The 19,927-nt window shown below is 38.6% G+C and overlaps 4 protein-coding genes and 1 long non-coding RNA gene across 8 annotated transcripts; 3 read left to right on the forward strand and 2 right to left on the reverse strand.

Moving 5' to 3' along the window:
- Positions 1–57: 57 nt before the first annotated feature.
- LOC140775580 (probable serine/threonine-protein kinase PBL11) lies at positions 58–2,679 on the reverse strand. Its single transcript, XM_073118960.1, has 6 exons — positions 2,510–2,679; positions 1,615–1,934; positions 1,394–1,529; positions 1,012–1,148; positions 795–918; positions 58–492 (listed from the first exon to the last, which is right to left on the reverse strand). The coding sequence occupies exons 1-6, from the start codon at positions 2,568–2,570 to the stop codon at positions 149–151; spliced, it is 1,122 nt and encodes a 373-aa protein (XP_072975061.1). The 5' UTR covers positions 2,571–2,679; the 3' UTR covers positions 58–148.
- A 1,430-nt stretch (positions 2,680–4,109) lies between these two features.
- LOC140775584 (uncharacterized) lies at positions 4,110–8,066 on the forward strand. Of its 4 annotated transcripts, XR_012106783.1 has the most exons (4): positions 4,110–4,799; positions 4,889–5,049; positions 7,708–7,840; positions 7,925–8,066. It is a non-coding gene; the product is annotated as an uncharacterized lncRNA (long non-coding RNA). The 4 variants fall into 4 exon arrangements; XR_012106785.1 differs by having other exon boundaries at positions 4,116–5,049; positions 7,718–7,840; XR_012106782.1 differs by having other exon boundaries at positions 4,119–5,049.
- LOC140775576 (putative disease resistance protein RGA4) lies at positions 6,834–14,674 on the reverse strand. The gene is made up of 3 exons (XM_073118956.1): positions 14,350–14,674; positions 7,663–11,390; positions 6,834–7,445 (listed from the first exon to the last, which is right to left on the reverse strand). Exons 1-3 carry the CDS (start codon positions 14,438–14,440, stop codon positions 7,323–7,325), a joined length of 3,942 nt encoding a protein of 1,313 aa, XP_072975057.1. The 5' UTR covers positions 14,441–14,674; the 3' UTR covers positions 6,834–7,322.
- Positions 12,744–14,319, forward strand: LOC140775579 (putative disease resistance protein RGA3). The gene has a single exon (XM_073118959.1). The coding sequence runs from the start codon at positions 12,872–12,874 to the stop codon at positions 14,069–14,071; it is 1,200 nt and encodes a 399-aa protein (XP_072975060.1). The 5' UTR covers positions 12,744–12,871; the 3' UTR covers positions 14,072–14,319.
- Positions 14,675–15,220: 546 nt separating the features above from the next.
- LOC140775639 (putative disease resistance RPP13-like protein 1) lies at positions 15,221–18,256 on the forward strand. Its single transcript, XM_073119022.1, has one exon. The coding sequence runs from the start codon at positions 15,221–15,223 to the stop codon at positions 18,254–18,256; it is 3,036 nt and encodes a 1,011-aa protein (XP_072975123.1).
- The last annotated feature ends 1,671 nt before the right edge of the window (positions 18,257–19,927 follow it).

The raw sequence follows: 19,927 nt of genomic DNA on the forward strand, positions 1-19,927 counted from the left end.
TTGAAAGTTTCTGGTCTACAAAAGGTGACAGTAGCTCAGGAGCCCAGATGCTGTACATTCTATGTACTATTGTGTAATACTGTACTTGCTTTCATTAAACTGCTGAAACAATCTAAGGTATGACTTCAGTAAAACCTCTGAAACATTTCTATTTCCTGGAATGTACTCTTCTTGGCAATGTCGTGTCCTTAGATTGCTGGAGTTGTTCGAGTGATGATAGAACCTCTGTCATGCTTGGTCTGTTCTTGGGATCTGCATGCAAGCACTGCAAAGCAAGAAAAGCGATTGACTGTGCTTCTTTCTTCGAGTACTGTCCTTCGAGCCTCGTGTCCATAATCCGAAAAATCTTGCGCTTCTCATGTAACAACGGCTTAGCCCATTCTACAACTGTCTGTGCCGATCCTCTTTCTTCATCCAGCGCTCGCCGTCCAGATAGTAGCTCTAACAACACAACTCCGAAGCTGTATATATCACTTTTCACGGACAAGTGACCTGGCAGATGAAGGTTAGACTGTGAGAAGTAGAACATGAAAACGATCTATAATTGTGGAATTTTGGTTAAAACTCGATTGATGAGAATATAAAGCCTTTATTCCCTCTTCTGTGTTGTTCTAGTTACTTCAGGACCAAGTAGAAGAGCTGATCTCAATGGACACTAACTAGCCTAATAAGATTGCATCACTAAAGGAAACAACTGAATGCTTCAGGTGTAATAGATTTCTCCGAAGTAATGTTCAGACAAGTAGAAGGATGTTGTAAGTCAGAATTGCAGAGAGATCTATGTATGTTATAACCTGTGGCAATGTACTCTGGAGCTGCGTAACCGCGAGTTCCAACAACTCGAGTTGAAACATGCGATTTGTCATCAGTCGGACCATTTCTTGCCAGGCCAAAATCTGAGAGTTTTGCCCTGAAATCCTGCAAACAGTTTCCATGTCAATTTCACAAGGGCAGTTAAAAATATTTTTGAACGAGCCAATCATCCACTATGCTGCATTAGTAAGGCCATACCGAGTCAAGGAGAACGTTGGAGGACTTCAAATCGCGGAAGATTACTTGAGTCTCCAAGCTATGCAAGTATGATATTCCTCGAGCAACATCGACGGCGATGCTGACTCGCATAGGCCAAGAAATGCGCTGTAATCCTCCTGTAAGTAGAAAATAATACTCTAATCAGAATCTTTTCCCTTGTACTTGATGTATTCAATGTCCATGAAGGTTTGAAGATAGACACTACTCAAAGAAAACAATGTGAAAGTATCTCTAGTAAAGCAAATCTACGACTTTCAGAAAAGCAATGCACTCCAGTAGAAAGGCCTTTTGTTTACATAATTCTTTTTACTCGTATGTAATCATGACATGGATAGGGAGAGAGGTTTGAATAACAATATACTTCTGAATAAGTGGTTCTCCAAGCTGCCTCTTGGCATGTACTCATACACAAGAAGTTTGTTATCAGACTCTGAGCAATATCCCACAAGCTTTACTAGATTTTCATGGCGAAGCTGACCCAAATAAGTCACCTCAGCCTGCATGTACCATGATGAAGGTGGAGATCATAAATGAAATCCAAGAGGCCTGTTGTAATCACCAGATACGAGAATAGAAAAATACCAGCCATTCCTTGTGTCCTTGAAAGCTTTCGCGTTTGAGTTTCTTAATTGCGACGACAACTCCAGATCCTGGTTTTGTAGGGGCGAAGGTGTTCTCATCAATCCAACCTTTGTAAACACATCCAAATCCTCCTTCACCGAGATACGAATTCGAACCAAAATTCTTGGTAGATGACCTGAGATCTGTCAAACTGAAGCTCTTCAGATTGACAGGAGGTGGGGCTTCACTTTTAAATGATCGAAGAGAACCAGACAGACTAGTAGTAGTTGCCCTGCTTGAATCCGTCGAAAAGGTAATACTACTGCTAGCCGGTTGAAATTCTGCAAGGTTACATGAAGATTAGACCTTCTTCTGGTACTAAAAAATCATCGAAAAGATGAATTCAGCATAGGAGTAGGTAAATTAATAGCAGCATATACAGTTCTGAACATAATAGAAATCAGAAGGGACTCTATGATGAATGGTTTTGTTAGCAGTAGCACTAATCTCTTAGATAAGTGGAAAACTAAATAATAAACAAAGGGACCCTATACTTCAGTACAGGAAGAAGTACAAAGTTTTGTAATTTGAATCAGAAGAAGCTCTGAAATTCTGATTGCCATTTTTCAGAGAATCCTTAGCAGCTGAAGATTCTACTGGAGAAGTGTTAAAATCTATTCAATTGATCAAGATGTCTTAGTATTAATAGATGGTAAAAAAAAAATTTACTGGAAAAAGAGAAACCATCAGAGCCTTTGAAGCAAAAAAAGAAGATGAAGAAAGATCCAAAAAAGAATTTAAAAAAAGAAGAAGGAACTTGATCTTCATCCTTCTACATGATCATAAACAAAGAAAACCAATCAAGGAAATTACTACTTCCTTACTCTAATCACCATAAAAAAGAGCCATTCCTTACTTGAACCCAAAGAAGAAGAAGCATTCTCATGTTTCAAAGATCTCCCACAAAAATTCCCCATGATAGTTGTTAGCTGCTACCAACCTATTCACCGAACACCCATTAAATCTAATTTCAAAAAGTATATGAGAAGGTGGGTAGAAGATAGCGAACAGAAAAGATCATTTGAATGCAGGACTTGGTCAAACACTCATCCAACCTCTTCGTGTATAAAAAAGCGGTTAATTGAGAGCAAAGTCTACCAAAACCGGCCCCAGGCAAACAATTCAAAGAAATATCACATTTCTTTGACCAAATTGAATGATTCACAAAAGCAGCAGCCTGCCCATTTGGAACTATTGAGGTAATTAATTTGCACAATGGATTTTTTTTCTTCCCATATTTATTTTGACCAAAATTATTTTACTCCGATAAACTTTATTTTATACCCTCTTTCGACTACGAAATAATACAAATATCATTCCTAGAGATCACAAAATAGAACAAAATTTTTTTTGTCATAATTGTTATCGAAAAGAAAATTCCTGGAGCTAATTTCAATATTTTCATGATAAATCTAAAATATCTCTTGAGAAAATTATCTATTAGAGAAAACAATAACACTTTCACATAGTGAATTTGACGGGCCATCGATATTTTTATATTAAACCAGAGCTGATAATTTATCCGGCCTGTGTCTAATTTACGAGCGCTATTAAATGACATAAAAGAATTCATAATTATAGTTTTTTTTTAAGGTAATAAAAGCTAAAATAGTAGGGTTTAATAATGAGTACAGGCATGGCGTTTTTTAATAAGGTTTTAAAAAGTAAAAGAAAGGAGAGACTTGCAAAAGACTAATACTTTCCGGAGGTTCTAAAGGTTATGGGGTTTAATGGAAGAGTAGATATGACTCTTTTATTGATGTGACAATCAAAATATACGTATATGGACAGGAATAGGGATAGGAATAAGAATAAGAACAGGAATAGCGACAGCCTAGTTTCCTCGGGTTGTTATCAAACCATTGACGAAATGAAGCGGGTCTTGACCAGCATGTACCATCATGTCATATGAGACCGGATCGTCTGCAGCCCGGTTACGGGAACGAGGCAATTTAGTACGTGGCAAGCCGGTAGCTGCAGGACATTCCTGCACTCGGGATCTGCAGACCATCCGCTGACATATGCATGACGTAGCCACTAATAATAATCAATAGCGACCGCGAGGACTTTGACGCTCAACGGTTCAATCATTGGAATTGACATTTGCCGAGTATGGGATTTAACGCAAGATAATATAGATTCTTACGAACCTTTTCGCCAAAACATTAATGTGAATGGGATAAACCATTAACAGGTCATGTTGATTCTAAGAGGACTCCGCGTTGGAATGTGTATATTTACCATCTTTTAAATTATTTTCCTCATTGTATATGTTGCTACATACTTCCATTTGACTTTTAACAGAGTAATTCCTATCAATTAATGAAGCCAAGTCAACTTTGGCTTATATTTTCTCTGTTTTTATTAAAGCAGTGGTTCCTTCTTTGACTGTCTTTAGAGAGTAAAAACTATGGAAGGTTAGCAACGTTCCGTATATGTTCTAGATTATTGTTCATGTCAATCAGAATAATCCCATTTACACATGTGAAGGGAACAAAAGAGTACGAGCATTCTTTATCGCTTTAAGACCTTTGATAGTTTTATTAAAAAGAAAAGGTTTGGATCCTTCATCCCATGAGAGGGTTAGTGTATTTCTATGGCTAAGTTGACATAGTAGTTGGGTTAGATGATTATATCTGTGTATAGTTTGGCTTGATAAATTATGAAAAGAGAGTGTTTAAAATCTCCAGAACCCCTCAATTTCCATTTCTCCTTACTCTCCGCTTCCATTAATCTGTCCAAACTGCTTTGCCATTTGATCGCCATTCGTTTTCGCAAACGATTTCTTCTTCTTTATTCTCGACGATCCAAGGATGCACCTTTAGTGTTTGTTGTATTTACTCTGAAGAATTTTGTTGGTGCGTCTAGCTCTTCTTATCTTGATCAGCGCTCATTTTTCTTGGGGAATTTGTATGAGCAGCATCCAACTATTGATCGATCTTACAAGTTAGAGATTGGTTCTAGCTTATCTTCTTATTTTTACCGTATCACTGAAGAGAGGCTGTTAATCATACAGGATTGGTCTTCTGACACATACTAAATGCAAATTTTCTTTCAACTCTTTTTGCAATTTTGTCTTTTCGGGCTCTCTGGGAATGATTATTTAGTTGGCCTCGGTAGAAACTTGGGCGCCAATCTATTGACCAGTTAGTGCCCACTTGCTTGTCTTGATTTTCCAAACAGGTGTAACTTGGACAATGAACATTTTGTCAACACCTCTACTTGATCCATGCAGAAGTATCAAGGAAGATGCAGACAAGTTGAACGCTTTGCTGCCAAAGATTGAAGCCATACTTGTCAATGTTGAAGAGAGGCATACAGAGATGAGAGCCTGAGCATTACAATCAGGATGTCACTGCTCAATCACAAGTGACATTCTTAAGTCATCAAGAAGAGGTATGCAGCTCAATCACTTCTCTAGAATGTAGAATTGAGACAGTAAGAGATAGATTTGTCACACTTTACCAGCTTAAGGATGCAGTCCAATTGAAAGAGGTTGCTAGGAAAAGTGGGTTGGGGAGTGCAACATAACTAGCTTGTGACTCTGGTGAAGATTCTAATATGGTCTATGGTAGGGAGGAAGTTAACTGAACAGCTGCTATCTGAAAGGCCAGAAGATCCTAGAGTTTGTGCACGCTTCAGTAAACAGGGATGGATCCAGATGTCATAGGATTTTGATATAACAAGATCTGTGGAAAGAGATTTTGTAGTATTTAATTATTTATCATCAGCATCTTGGATACATGAAGAATCAAGTTATTTGCCAAAAGCCTTGAAAATTTGGATGAGAGGGCACAGATTTTGATCATACTATGAAATTTGGGGGGAAGATAGGATTTTGAGTTTGACTAGGTTTAGAGGAAAGAAAAGTAAAATATTACATCAAAAGTCAAAGTTACAAAGTAGACCAAATCCGATATAAAACTGAGTTTTACTAGATTTAGAAAAATCAAATTTGAAATCGAAACTAAGTGGAAGATGAAAAATCAAATACTACTCTAATTATGAAGACCGAACTCGAACTCAAGTCAGATGAGTAAAAATCTACGATTAAAATATGAAATACTAATAATAGGAAAAATAAAATACAATAAACACAACCACTTAACGCGGAAACCTCTCTCACCAAGACGAAGAAAGAAAAAACCCAAATCTTCATTTAAATTCTAGAGACAAATTTCACTTAAAATCACTCTCACCGCACTAATGATCTCTTAATATACATCTTGATTGGCATCCCCAGTGAATGTTTCCTATTGGTCACATAGTTTTTCGCCGAAAGTTGACTAATTACTCGATGGAAATCAAGACATTTCTTTCATTCATGTGTAATCTATTATTTTTTTTTTATCTTTTTCGATGATTGTAAACCATAAATACTATTCGGATTTAGCTACTGCATATTTTGGTCCTGTAAATTTCTCTAATGCTGTGGGGTTTAACAATTCATCAGATAATGCATCATTTGCAAACTGCACAGCAGGAATTCATCCACTACGTAATGCATAAATGAAAAGGAAAGAATTCCTGTTCTCAAGAGTGAGTAATGGATTTTGTTCAGAATCATGTAGACTTTGCAATATTATCTGAATTATATATTGTTAATCAGGTAGCTCCTAAATATCAAATAATGTTTACTCGCACCTCTGAATAAGATATGAGACAGCCGATTCTTTTTCTTATTCAAAAGAGACTTCTTTAATCTCAGCTATCCAACGTTAGAGGTAAATCTCAGCTACTTCTTTAATTTCCAGTTTAAGACCATAAGGAGATCTCAACCAATTGGCATGCAAACTTACAGACGAGAGTAAGAAGGACCTGAATAGTGTTGGGTTGACTTTGGGCTCAGGATTTAGGCCCAAATCGAGCATTAATTGTTTCCAGTTGGGTCTTGCCCAAATGGCCGAACCCCATCAATTTCCATTTGTATCCGCTTTCTATTAATCTGTTCGAAGTCCTTCTTTCTTCTCTGCTGTTTGATGGGCATTTGGTTCGCCTGACGATTTCTTCTTATTTTCGACGGTCTGAGGACGCTCCTTTAGTTTGATGTATTTGCTCTGAAGAAATTTGTTGGTACGTAGATTTTGCCTCATCTTTATTAGCACTCTTGTGCCTCTCTGTTGTCTTCCAGAATTTGTATGAGCGACATCCAATTGTTGACCAATCTTTCAAGGTAGGGATTGGCAATTCCTGTAGCGTATATTATCCTGTTTCGCTCCCATTTAATTCAGTAGATGATATGTTACCAAAATGGCTGTTTTTTTTTTTTACATATTTGGTATTTTCATCCAAACAAAATGTTTGCTTGTTTGTTTTTCTGACTTCATATGGAAGTTTTATTTCAATCGATTTAGGAATTTCAATTCTCTTGCTTGTTTGTGCTTCGATTGTATTATGCAATGATGAAATATGCAAGTAAGATCACACTTCAAATCCTCTCTGGCTTTCTCTTGCTAAGACGTATCAAACAAATTACCCAGCAGAGAAAGGAAGAAAGAAACAAGAGAATTGCAAATATGGAGCAGCATAGATCCTAAGATGGAGCACTTGGAGATTAAATTTTAATTGAGAGACTGGGGAAGTATAACTTCACATAGTTGAATAATTTTGCATATATACATGTCTTATGGTGCCCTTTGATATATTTCATGATCTCTCTCTTGCTCATTCTAGTTTTCGTTTTCATCATCTTCGTCCTCATCGCAATCCCATTCTTCTTCGTTCTTGTCAAGGTCTTCTTCATTCTTGTCAAGGTCTTCTTCGTCCCACCCTTCATCATCGCTGTTGTCATCCTACAGAGGAAAGAACCTAAAGAAATTTAATATGGCATACAAAGTACAGTATCATATCGTGCAGTAGATTGTAGTTAGAGAAGTGAGGGGGAGAGAGAGAGAGTGGCAACGCTAGAAGAAGACAGATTCAACTACAAGGAGGGTATCTCTACAGATAAGAAATGAACTACTTTTACTCTGTGTGATTCAAACATTCAGAAATTGAAAGAATGTTTACCTTAACTGTTTGTTGGATGCCATGCCACTGACACCAATCCGTTAGTCCTGGGCAGTTCACTATAACCACATCAACTTTCGAGGAAGGTAGCTGTTCATGAGATGAAAAGCTTAAGGCAGGGCAGAAGCTTATCTTCAAATGCTCAAGGGAGGTCACATTGCCAAGTCCTTGCACCGCCGTAAGTTGCTCGCATTCCTCAATCTTCAGTTCCTTGAGTGCTGATAGATTTTCATGCAGAATTAAGGAAAACATTTTGTCACAGCTGGAAATTTCCAAGAACTGAAGAGCCGGTGGCAATAACTCATTGGATGAGAATGAGAACTCATGGCAATCTATTATCTTCAAGCTTTCAAGCAACTCAATTTTCTGCAGGCCCTCAAGAGTTGCAAGCCGTGGGCAGCCTTTAAGAGAAATATCCCTAAGATCAGATAGATGCTGGTGTAGGGGAAGTGATGTCAGGCTATCACAACTCTCAATGTCCAAGATCTGAAGTGTTGGTGGAAGCTGATCACCTGGTGTGAACTGGAACTCGGGCAAGCTGTCCAGTTCCAAGAATTCAAGTGAGATGAGTTTGTGCAAGCCCACAGTTGAAGCAAGGTTTGGACACTGGTTGATCTCCAATTGTTTTAGCTTATTTAAGTTTCCTTCTAGTCGAAGGATTTGTAGGTTATCAGACCAATAAACACCCAACATCTGAAGACCTTTGAGCTTTAGAATATCCGACCAGAGCTCGTCAGTCCACTCACCTTGCAGACTTAAACTTTTCAGTCCCTCGGGGTTCTGCAACTGCTGTTCTTCCAGTAAGGAATTAAGCTTGGGCAGTCCTTGTAGCTTTGAGCAGTTCTTGATGACAAGCATTCGAAGGTTAGGGAAGTCACCATTGTTCGTATCATCCCACTTCTGCCATTCATTCAAAGATTCAAACTCCAACCTCTCCAGCGCTCTAAATGCTATTGCACTCTGGCCTGAAAACTCAGTGCCTGTGTGCTTTACCCTGTGCATGCTTCCTATCAAGAGGGTTTTGAGACATGGCAATTGGCCTAAAGGTGGGAGGAACTCACATTTATGGCACTTAAAGAGTGTAATGGAAGCCAGTTTGTCAAAGGAAGGATTTCCCATCCAACTAGAAAATGTCGTACCAGAATAATTAAGCACAATAAGTTGTGTGAGACCACTATGAGGTTGGAGACTTTCAAGAACACCATTCGCGATGAACTCGGGAACAGTAGGTTTGTCTGCATCATCATGTTGATCAGTAGAGCTTGAAGTCTGCAAACTACGCTGAAGGACATGATCTGGAGAGCTCCAATCTAGAGCCAGTGTTTTTAGGTGATCCTTATTGATCAAATTAGCCTCCCTAGCCTCCTTTCCACTAGTCACATTCTGAAGCCCTGAAATGCCAAGATGTCCTCTGATGCCCTGCAACTGCTTCAGCTCGCTAATTCTGCAATGCATATCGTTGCCTCCCACCTTAAATGCTGAAAGTGTTTGAAGGCTAGTTAAAGTGCCAATCCCTGATGGCAAGCTTACAGCAGAAACAAAATTTTTCATAGGAAGTTTCAAATGACGCAGATTAAAAAGTTTCGAAAAATCCTTGGGTAGCTCTTGCAGGCTTGTACAATAGTTCAGATCCAGTGTCTGTAGATAGTAGAGGCTACATATGGACTCGGGCAAGCTTTTGATTTTACTGCCCTTGAGATCAAGGTAACATAGGTGCTTCAAGTGGCATATTGAGTCTGGAAGCGTTTGTATATTGGTGTAGCTCAGATCAATTACTCTCAAATATCTCAACTTCATAAATACATCTGGTGGCATCTTAAGAGGTAAAAGTGCTTCATCTCCCAGACCATCTCCAGTTAATGTATTTACCTTCTTATTTACAAACAATAATGTTCGAGCTGCTCTGCTCTTGCCATAAGACTGCACTACAATGTCATCCTTGGAGTCATTTGGAATGAAGGATAGATGGCGTGCTTCCTTTAGTATGTCATCATTTACTTTCTCATTCTGTATTACACAGTACTCTTTCCCTGCAATAGATCGTGCTAGATCAAGGATCAGATCATGCATTAGAAATATATGGCTCTCTTTGCTCTCTGCAAATATGAAGTATGATGACTTCAGGAAAGTATCACAACTCGTCTCTGAAGTCTGGAAGTTTAACTGGATCAAAGGCAACTCATCCGCGTCAAATTGTTGGAATTGGAAGTATGATCTTCTTACCAAGTCATCAAAGTGCTGCCTGCCTATATCTTCAGGTCTCCTGCTTCCCTTGCATTCAATCAATCCCTGAGCCATCCATAGGCTGGCTAACTCATCCTTCTTGAACAAGTAATTCTTGGGGAACAAAGAACAGTACAGAAAGCAAGGTTTAAGATGTGTGGGCATCCAGTCGTAGCTCAGTCTCAATACTGGTAAAATAGAATCTTCTTCTTCATGTAACTCCCACACATCACTCTCCAAGATATCCTCCCACCTCTCCATATTTTCTTCAGAACGAAGAAGGCTTCCCAGGATCCTCAAAGCAAGTGGCAAGCCATTGCACTTCTTGACTATCTTCTTACCAATTTCTACCAAGTTTTTGTGAGCAGTGGTGTCCAGACCATCAAAAGCATATCGTTCAAACAACAGCCTCCCTTCGTTTTCTTGTAAACCACTAAGGCGTCGTGCGGTTACCGTCTGCATCTTTTTTGCTACCGTCTCATTGCGAGTGGTAACAATGACTCTACTACGCTTGGCACCAATCAAGGCTACTCTTACGCTATCCCAGAGGCTAATTTTTTCGTTCCAGACATCGTCTAACACAAGCAGAAGTGTCTGTTCCTCCAATTCCTTCTTCAGAGCAGACTGAAGCGCACTGAGCTCTGTGAGGTGACACGGTTCTTTCTTGATGGACTGTATGATTGCTCTCAATAGTTTCACAACATTGAAATCTATTGAAACGCAGATCCATACCTTTAATTTGAAGTTCTTGGTAACAACTGGGTCATTGTAGACTAGTCGAACAAGGGTTGTTTTACCCACCCCACCTAAGCCAAAGATGGGAAGAACTGAGAAAAGATCATCTCCAGAGGTTAACATCTCAACTATTTCCATCTTATCCTTCTCTCTTCCATACACACATGATTCATCTATGGGTGTTGTTGGTGGTGGACGAACTGTTGCATTCGGCTTCCTCTTGCCATCATCCTCTCGCAAGCTTAGAACCTCTCGTGTCTCCGCAATCTCATAAAATCTTGTGTTGATCTCCTTGATTCTACGCACCATGCTTCCTGTGACAACTATTTGATAAGGAATAGCAGCAGATGTTGCAGTCTTCATGTCGTTCACCTCTTCGAGCTTGCGCTTGCCGCTGGTAGGCAAAGGAAGGCTCCTTGCTTCAGCTTCGGCTTCGGCTTTGGCTTTGGCTTGGAAATATTCATAGCCATACTCGTGCAGGATGTCCTCAGCATCGTAAGCTAAGGCTCTAAGTTCACCAAGCCATTGCTTCACTCCTACCTCTCTTATCTCCCTCTCCTCTGCGTCGCTTAGAACTGCTTGAATCCTTAAAAGAGTTCTCTGGAGCTTCGATAGATCCTCTTGAGCACCATGATGTCCGTCGGTGGTGGCAGAAGCCAATGTGTTGATCATCCATCTCATCGTAGAACATAAGATTGCACTAGCCATTGCAGTCTCTCCTCCTTCCTTCTTCCAATGCAGACACCAAAAGAAATCAGACCTGGAATTGGCTACAAGAGATACAGAGTCAACTTGATGAAGAAGCTTAGGCCTGACAAACTGTACATGGACATTGACAAGTACCAACTTGGCAATTTGTTTATTGAATATGATTGATTTGGATAATGAACTTGTTCGATCGTGTTACCCTCTTGACAAAAGAAATTTCGTCTAACATAAGGAAGAGAGATAATTGCCACCGGAAACTTTCAGAATATCATATTTGCCTTTGCATTCTTTAAAATATTATTAAGAGGTATTCCACACTTCTATTTGTTATTCTTAAAATAAGGCTATTATTCTAACAATAAATATTCCTATGCTAATTTATATTTTAAAATAAAATAATTATTATCATTTTTGATGTAATATAAAGTAAAGAAATAATATTTAGCTATCATTTTAGAATAATAAGTTGTATTGTAAAAAATAAAAAATAAAATATTTCTAAAGTGAAACGGCTAATCCTTCAAACTCTTTGAAAGAAGTGGCAAAGAATATGTTAGAATATTACTTCTGAGGTACATCTTCTGAGAGTTCCACTTACTTGATTCAACATAAAATAGAAGGCAAATAATACTTCCTATTCGCTCAATGCTAAATGTTTCTAGTACTGTAGAAAAAATGCAGCACTAGCTATATATATCTCAAGGAGAAAAAAGAAAGAAAGAAAGAAAGTAGTAAAAATGCAGCACTAGCTATATATATCTCAAGGAGAAAAAAGAAAGAAAGAAAGAAAGAAAGAAAGAAGAAAGAAAGAAGAAAGCAGCATCAATTCTCTTTGATTTCACCTCACCCACCTTTGGGTTATCCTCATCTTCACAATGTTTAGTATTAAAGAAATCCTACACCCACCCCAATAGTGAGACAGATTCTCTCAGCTAATAGAAAAGTTTGATGACTTGATGATGCTTAGTCTACAACATGTAGATATGAATGAGCTCCAGGTAAGATTCATGACCTTGTCCACAGCTGTTTCAAATGCCATCTTGATGAACATGAATGACTATATATATATATATATATATATATATATATATATATATATATATATATATATATATATATATTAGCAAACACTGAAACTAAAATAACGCATTAATATCTCTACGCCCTTCAACACTAGTTACAATTGAGCGAATTATCGCCGTTCATAATTTAGCCAGTCAAGCCATTCAAGATAGAATAAGTAACCCCTACTTTCTGAACAAACTATCTATGGGCTTCTATCAAACATGAAATAAAAAAAGAACAATTAAATTGACTTCAATGCTTAAATCTTAGAAAATAGTGTTCAAACATGGATGGCCACTCGGGTCCCTTAAAAAGTCTCCTCTTGTTTTAAACTCTTGGAGAGATCACCTATTGAAATTGAAAGAAATATCCAATTCTTCAATTCTTTGGAAGAAGTGGCAAAAATATTAGAATATCACTTCCGAGGTGCATCTTCTAAACAAGCCATCTTTCCAATTGGAAGAGAAAGGAGAGTTCCATGGCAGCTTCAACTCTGATTTCTTTCATTCTGAGAACCATTGACGGGTTGGCATCTCATCCCCAGCACCCATCTTTGTCATCTTCATCAGATCAATTCCCTTGCCAGGAAATAGAAAAGCTGAAGACAAAACTGGGACATATGCAAAAGAGTGTCAAGGCCTCGGAGGATGAGATAGGAGATGCTTCTGTAAAACTTTGGCTAGCTGAGCTCCAACATTTAGCTTATGCCACAGAGAACACAGTGGCGGTTTGGGAGTCTTACCAAGAATCTCAAGTAGGATCTGCTAACAAGAGGAAGAGAGTAGAAGATGGTCCCTATGTCAAAGTTCCAATTTCAGATTGTTTGTCTCAAAAGCTAGAGGAGATCGAGAGGAGACTGGATGAGATGGAAACTGAATGGACTGCAATTTGCTTGACAAAAAATAATGGTAGAAAGTTGATTAATGATTCAACGCAACAACTTTCCGGCTTTCAGATCGACAAATCGTTCATCTACGGCCGGGAGAACGATAAGATGATGGTGATACAAATGTTACAGTCATTTGATTACAGGAAGAGTAATGTTTGTGTCATCCCTATACTTGGCATGGCAGGCATAGGTAAGACTACTCTTGCTCAACTTGTTTACAATGACTCAATGATTTGTATGCATTTCACAGCTAAGGGATGGGTCTACATATCTCAAACTTCTGATCTTTCGATGATTCTCAAAGCAATCATCGAATCTGTTACTGGAATGCCTTGTCTGTTCAGCGAAATGATTGCAGTTCAACAAATATTGGAGGAAGTAGTGAAGGGAAAGAGGCTCTTGCTTGTGCTAGATGATGTATGGAATGAGGAAGAGAGGCTTTGGGAATGCCTGAAGAGCAATTTGAAGAGTGCAGAGATTACTACAATTCTTGTAACTACTCAAAGTGAACAAGTTGCGAAGATTATGCAGACAATACCTGCTTATAGAGTCAGTTTATTATCTCATACTGATTGTTGGTCGCTATTTTCTCGATACGCATTCGAAGGGCAAGATATGAATGAGCATCCAAATTTGGTAGATATCGGGAAGAAGATCGTGATGAAATGTAGAGGATTGCCTTTGGCGGCGAGGACGGTTGGAGGTCTTCTCAGGTTTGAAACTGATGAAGAGAGGTGGAAAAATGTTTTAGAGACTGATATGCTGGACTTAATTAGAGAGAATATGTGAGAAATTCTTCTCTCCAGTTTTGAGAGAGAGATCTGATATTGTAAGGCAATATATTACCAACTTCAAAAGTGATTCAATGTTTACTGTCCAAATGAAAACATCAAATATTTAGTTGAGTAGATGAGATGTAAGTATTATTGCTCTTCCACTATGACTCAATTATAAGATGTAGTATAACAGAGATAACAAACAGCCTAATGGGCTTCTAGGAAATAAGAAAGAATGGAATTACAAAAAGGATGCTTCACAAAATTGCAGTATAAATTCATTAAGCATACCAATTCTCCCACAATGTACTGGGAAAATGAATATTTCTGCTTCTCTGAACCAAAAATATGCAAAATTTTGTTTAAGCTTTTCAGCTAACATATCCCACTCATAGTTCCACTTACTTGATTGAACATAAAGTAGAAGGAAATTATACTTTTTATTCGCTAAAGACTAAATGTATATAGTACTCTGGTTAAAGAGCAGCACTAGCACTAGCTTTTCTGTCAGAGGAAAAAAAAAAGAGAGCAGCATCAATTCACTTTGATTTCCACCTCAGCCAGCTTTGGGCTATACTCATCTTCACAATGTTCACTATTAAAAGGAATCCTAGACCCACCCCACTAGTTAGACAGATTCAGACAGCTAAGAGAAAAGTTTGATGTCTTAATGAAGCTTAGTCTACAACATGACAGTGAAAGGAGAGAGGCGTGAGCTCCAAGTAATATATATGATCTAGTCCACAGCTGTTAAATTGAAGTGAGATTCATTAGAGAATTGGTATAAGATTCAAGGTCACCTAAATGAAGATGAATGAATATATTTTATCGGTCATGTGGCAGACACTGAAACAAAAATAACACATCTAGATGTTATTCAAGAGACATTTTAAAATAGGCTGCATGCTGTACAACGTCTAACTGCAGAACATGGTCATCAAAACATTTATAATCTATTTAGTTGGTGCTTGGTAGAAACTTGGGCGCCAATCAGTTGACCATTTCAAATAGGTGTGACTTGAGAGATGAAACTTGGGGACATGGCGAAGTCATTGACTAAAATATGCCAAGCTTTTCTATAAAAAGCATTAGCATGCTATAACTCCTTCACATAAACTTGGTTCCTCCTTCGTTTACCAATTTGCCTTACCGAGAAAGCTCAATGGCTGCAGGAATCCTATCTTCCATTGCATGGATGATCCAAAAGTTGGAGATTCCACTCCAAACACTAAATAGTGCTTCATCATCAACATCACTATTTGATCCATGCAGAAGTATTCAAGAAGAGGCAAACAAGCTGAAAGCTTTGCTGCCAAAGATTGAAGCCATACTTGTCAATGCTGAGGAGAGGGCATACAAAGATGAGCGCGTGAGCAGTTGGCTCTGGGAGCTCAAAGGAGTTGGTTATAATGCCGAGGATGTGCTCAATGTGCTCGAATCCGAGATGCTGCATTCCAATCTGGAGGTCACTGCTCAATCACAAGTAACTTTCTCAAGTAAACAAGAAGAGGTATGCAGCTCAATCACCTCTCTAGCATGTAGACTTGAGGCAATAAGAGATAGATTTGTCACACTTTACCAGCTTAAGGATATACTCCAATTGAAAGAGGTTGCTAGGGAAAATAGGTTGCCGAGTATAACACAGGTAGCATGTAATTCTGGTGAAGATTCTATTATTGTCTATGGTAGGGAGGATGATAAGAGGAATATAATTGAACAGCTACTATCTGAAAGGCCAGAAGATCCTTCTGTAATTTCGATAGTTGGCGACGCTGGCGTAGGGAAAACGACCCTCGTCAAAACTGTATATAATGATGCTAGAGTTTGTGCACACTTCAGTTATCGAGCTTGGGTCCAGATGTCAAAGGATTTTGATATAGCAGACCTGTGGAAAGAAATTTTGGAGTATATCTCATCAGCATCTTGGAGCCATGACGAACCAAGTAATTTGCATGAAATCCTCAAATGTTGGTTGACAGAAAAAAGATATATGATTGTATTAGATGATTTCTCTGATGAGAACAACACTTGGGTTAATGACTGTGTTTCTCTATCTACTGTGTTAGGAAGTAAAATTGTTGTAGTCACTCATAGTGAGTCAGTTGCTCAGGCCATAGAAGCTCCTTACTATCATCTTAATCATCTGTCAGAAAAAATTGGCTGGCAATTGTTCCAACATAGTGTTTTTGAGTCACAAGAGCCTACAATGCATTCAAGTATCTTAACTTTCGCAAAGAAAGTAGTCGAGCAATGCAAGGGCTTACCTTTGTCCCTGAAAATGGTTGGATCACTTCTTTGTTCCGAGACCAATATAGATAGGTGGAAATCCATTTCACAGAGCCAATTATGGGAGATTAATCAAGTAGAAGATGAGATACCACCTGCTGTAAAACTAAGCTATTTTGGTTTGCCACCACAGTTACAGCAATGCATTGCATACTGTTCCTTGTTTCCGGAAAAATACCTGTACAGAAAAGATCAGCTAGTAAGGTCGTGGATGGCACAAGGATATATACATCCAATTGAAGGAAAGCAAGTAGAAGATGTAGGCAGTGATTATTTTCAAGAGTTGCTGAGGCGATCATTCTTTCTAGAATCACATTTTGGCCAGCAAACATATGTTATCCATCATCTAGTTTATGAGTTTGTGCAGTCTATTTCAGTGAGAGAATTCTCAAAAATAGAAGATGGGAACTTATGCTCAGTTAGAAAAGAATCCCGGCATGTGTCCTTGATTACTCCAAATACAAGAACAACAATAGAATTCCAATCTTCAGGCAAAACTTTACCTCTGCGCTCATTTCTAACTATAATCCGGTCCCTAAATCCTACTGTTAAAAGATACTACCGGGATAATGATCATCTACATGTATCTTCTTTGGATAATATCTTCCTACACTTTAAAAGCTTGAGAATGATAGACTTGAGTGACACAGATATTAAAGATCTTCCTGAATCAATTGGTAGCTTGATAAATTTGTGCTTCCTTGGCCTCAATCGTACTAACATTGTCAAGTTTCCAAAGTCATTTCATAGGCTTCACAATCTGCAGACACTGGAGCTACTAGATTGCCATTTTCTTCAAGAACTTCCGCAAGATATTACTTATCTTACCAGGTTGCGCCATATCAATCTTGGAAACAGATATCACTTCATCCTTCTTCCAAGAGGCATTGGAAAATTAGTTGATCTCCAAAATTTATCATTGTTTTGCATTGGAGGAGATGCAGAGCATTATGTGCTCAGGGAATTGAAGAACTTGGTGAACCTTAGAGGATCTCTTCGCATTCCAGGACTCCATTATGTTGGCAACATAGAAGATGCTAAATTTGCAGATTTGATGAATAAAGAGCACATCGAGGAATTGACCCTAGAGTGGTCTGACAATTATGATTACTGCAGGATTGAGGGTTTTGAGAATGTTTCTGATCAGCTGTCCATTGACTTTGATATCAAAGGAGGAAATGAAGATCTTGGTGAAGAAGTCATTGAAGAAGATGAGATCACATTTAACTGTCCTAGTGATGAAGAAAGTTCAGAAGATCTATGGATATTTAAGATCAATACAGTCGATGAGCCCGTAAGGATATCAAGAACAAGAGAGGAAAGAATTTTGCGGAAAAAGAAGATCCAAGAGTTGCAAGAAGGAGTACAAGAGAACCTCCGCCCTCATGTTAATCTCAGAAAGTTGGTCATAAAATCATATCTTGGCACCAAATTTGGAAGCTGGATGGTAAGTCCTCTATTTTCCAAACTAGCTTCTTTGACACTGGCATGTTGCAGCAACTGTGAAGTCCTACCTCCACTCGGACAACTTCCATTCCTCAGGCATCTCACTTTAAAATCTCTTACCAACATGAAGCGTGTGGGCCATGAGTTCTGCAGCCAAGAAGATATGGCATACAAGGCATTTCCATCTCTGGAGAGGCTTGAATTCCATTCCATGTATGTATGGGAAGAATGGTGTGGTGTCGAGGACGGGGAATTCCCTCGTCTTCGTGAACTGCAGTTAGAATCATGCAGCAAGCTGAGGGCAGTGCCATATCTCCCTCCCTTACAGAAGTTAGAATTGCATTACTGTTGGAAACTGGCAGCCATCCCAACCCTGCCATCACTCACTACCTTATCCGTGAGGTCATGTGAAACTTTGTACTCTTCATTGTCCCCAGACCACCAAAAGCTTCTGAATGGAAAATAATTTTGGTAAGTGAAGCGCACCAAAAACTCACTATCAGCAGATATGATCAATACGGTTGAATGTTGCTCAATGCCACAAAAGTAAATTCTCCTCTTCTTGTTGTCATCTTGTGCACTCGAAATCATCTCGTTAGTTTGTTATTTGCAGGATTTTCTTTTATTTGTATGTGCACTTTTTCTGATGATTGTAAACCATGGACAATTGCTCTTGTTCTTTCAATTTACATATTATTATTTTCCTGTAATGTTGCTGAGTTTAACACCTGCTTTTGTTTCCATCTTGTATCAATCACAAAATGCATCAGTTGGAAACTGCAAAGCAGAAACTCAGAATAGAACCCCAAAAAATCTCCATTTGTCAGGATTGGAATGGATTTTCTTCAGAATCATGTAGGCTGTGCAATATTATCTTCAGATCTTTCAAACCTTCACACAGCTGGACTCACTAATTGCATTCTAAATATTCATCATCGGAGATAAGGCTTCCCTTTATGCATACACAGTCCTTTTGGAGAATCTAAATACAAACATCCAAGAAAAGTTTGTCACACCTCCAAATGGAGTCACAGGATTGACTTCTTTGCCTGCAGTAGAGACAATTTTCGTTTAACCTTTTCAGCTAAAATTTCCCACTTAGAACTTTGCATGATAAAACTTTGAATAGAAGGTGATTCTAATTTCCATTCACTCAAGACTAAATATTTTCAGTACTCCTCTTAAAGACCAGCATTAGCTATTTCTCAAAAAGGAGAAAAGTAAAGCAGCATTAGTTCTCTTTAATTTCCACCTCAGTCACCTTTTGTCCAATACTCTGTCTTCACAATGTTTCTTCTAGGGATCCTGGCCCCACCCCCAACAACCATTAGACAAATTATCTCAAGCTAATATAAAATGTTTGATGACCTCCTGATGCTACAACATGACAGTGAAAGTAGAGACGAGTGAGCTCCAAGTAAGATACATGACCTAGCCCACAGTTGTTTCAAGGCCATCTTGATGAAGATGACTGACTATGTTTTTCCTTGTAACAAACACTGAAACTAAAATAATGCATCAATATCTATACGCCCTTCAAGAGACTGATTACAAAATAGGCTGCATGTTGTACAATGTCTAACAGTAGAGCATGGTCTCCCAAACATCAAGTTGGTATTGGTAGAAACTTGTGTGCCAATCTGTTGACCAATTAATGCCATCTTCTTTTCTTAATTTCAAATAGGTGTGACTTGGACAATGAATTTGGGGAGATGGCAAACCCATTGACTCCAATATGTGAAGTCTTCAATTTTCAATAGTTCCTTCACATAAGCCTTAGTCCTTTCTTGATCTGCCTTACCAAGATAGTGTAATGGCAGCAGGAATCCTCTCTTCCATTGCATGGATGATCCAAAAGTTGGAGACTCCGATCCAAACTCTCTATAGTGCTTCATCATCAACACCTCTATTTGACCCATGCAGAAGCATCCAAGAATATGCAAATAAGCTGAAAGCTTTGCTGTGAAAGATTGAAGCCATACTTGTCAATGCTGAGGGCATGCAAAGCCAAGCGCGTGAGTAGTTGGCTCTGGGAGTGCAAAGGAGTTGGTTATGATGCAAAAGATGTGCTCAACGTGCTCGAAACCGAAATGCTGCATTCCAGTCTGGAGGTCACTGCTCAATCACAGGTAACATT

This window comes from Typha angustifolia, chromosome 14 (genome assembly GCF_048772165.1).
Source record: "Typha angustifolia cultivar Huaian chromosome 14, ASM4877216v1, whole genome shotgun sequence".
Lineage (NCBI taxonomy): Eukaryota > Viridiplantae > Streptophyta > Magnoliopsida > Poales > Typhaceae > Typha > Typha angustifolia.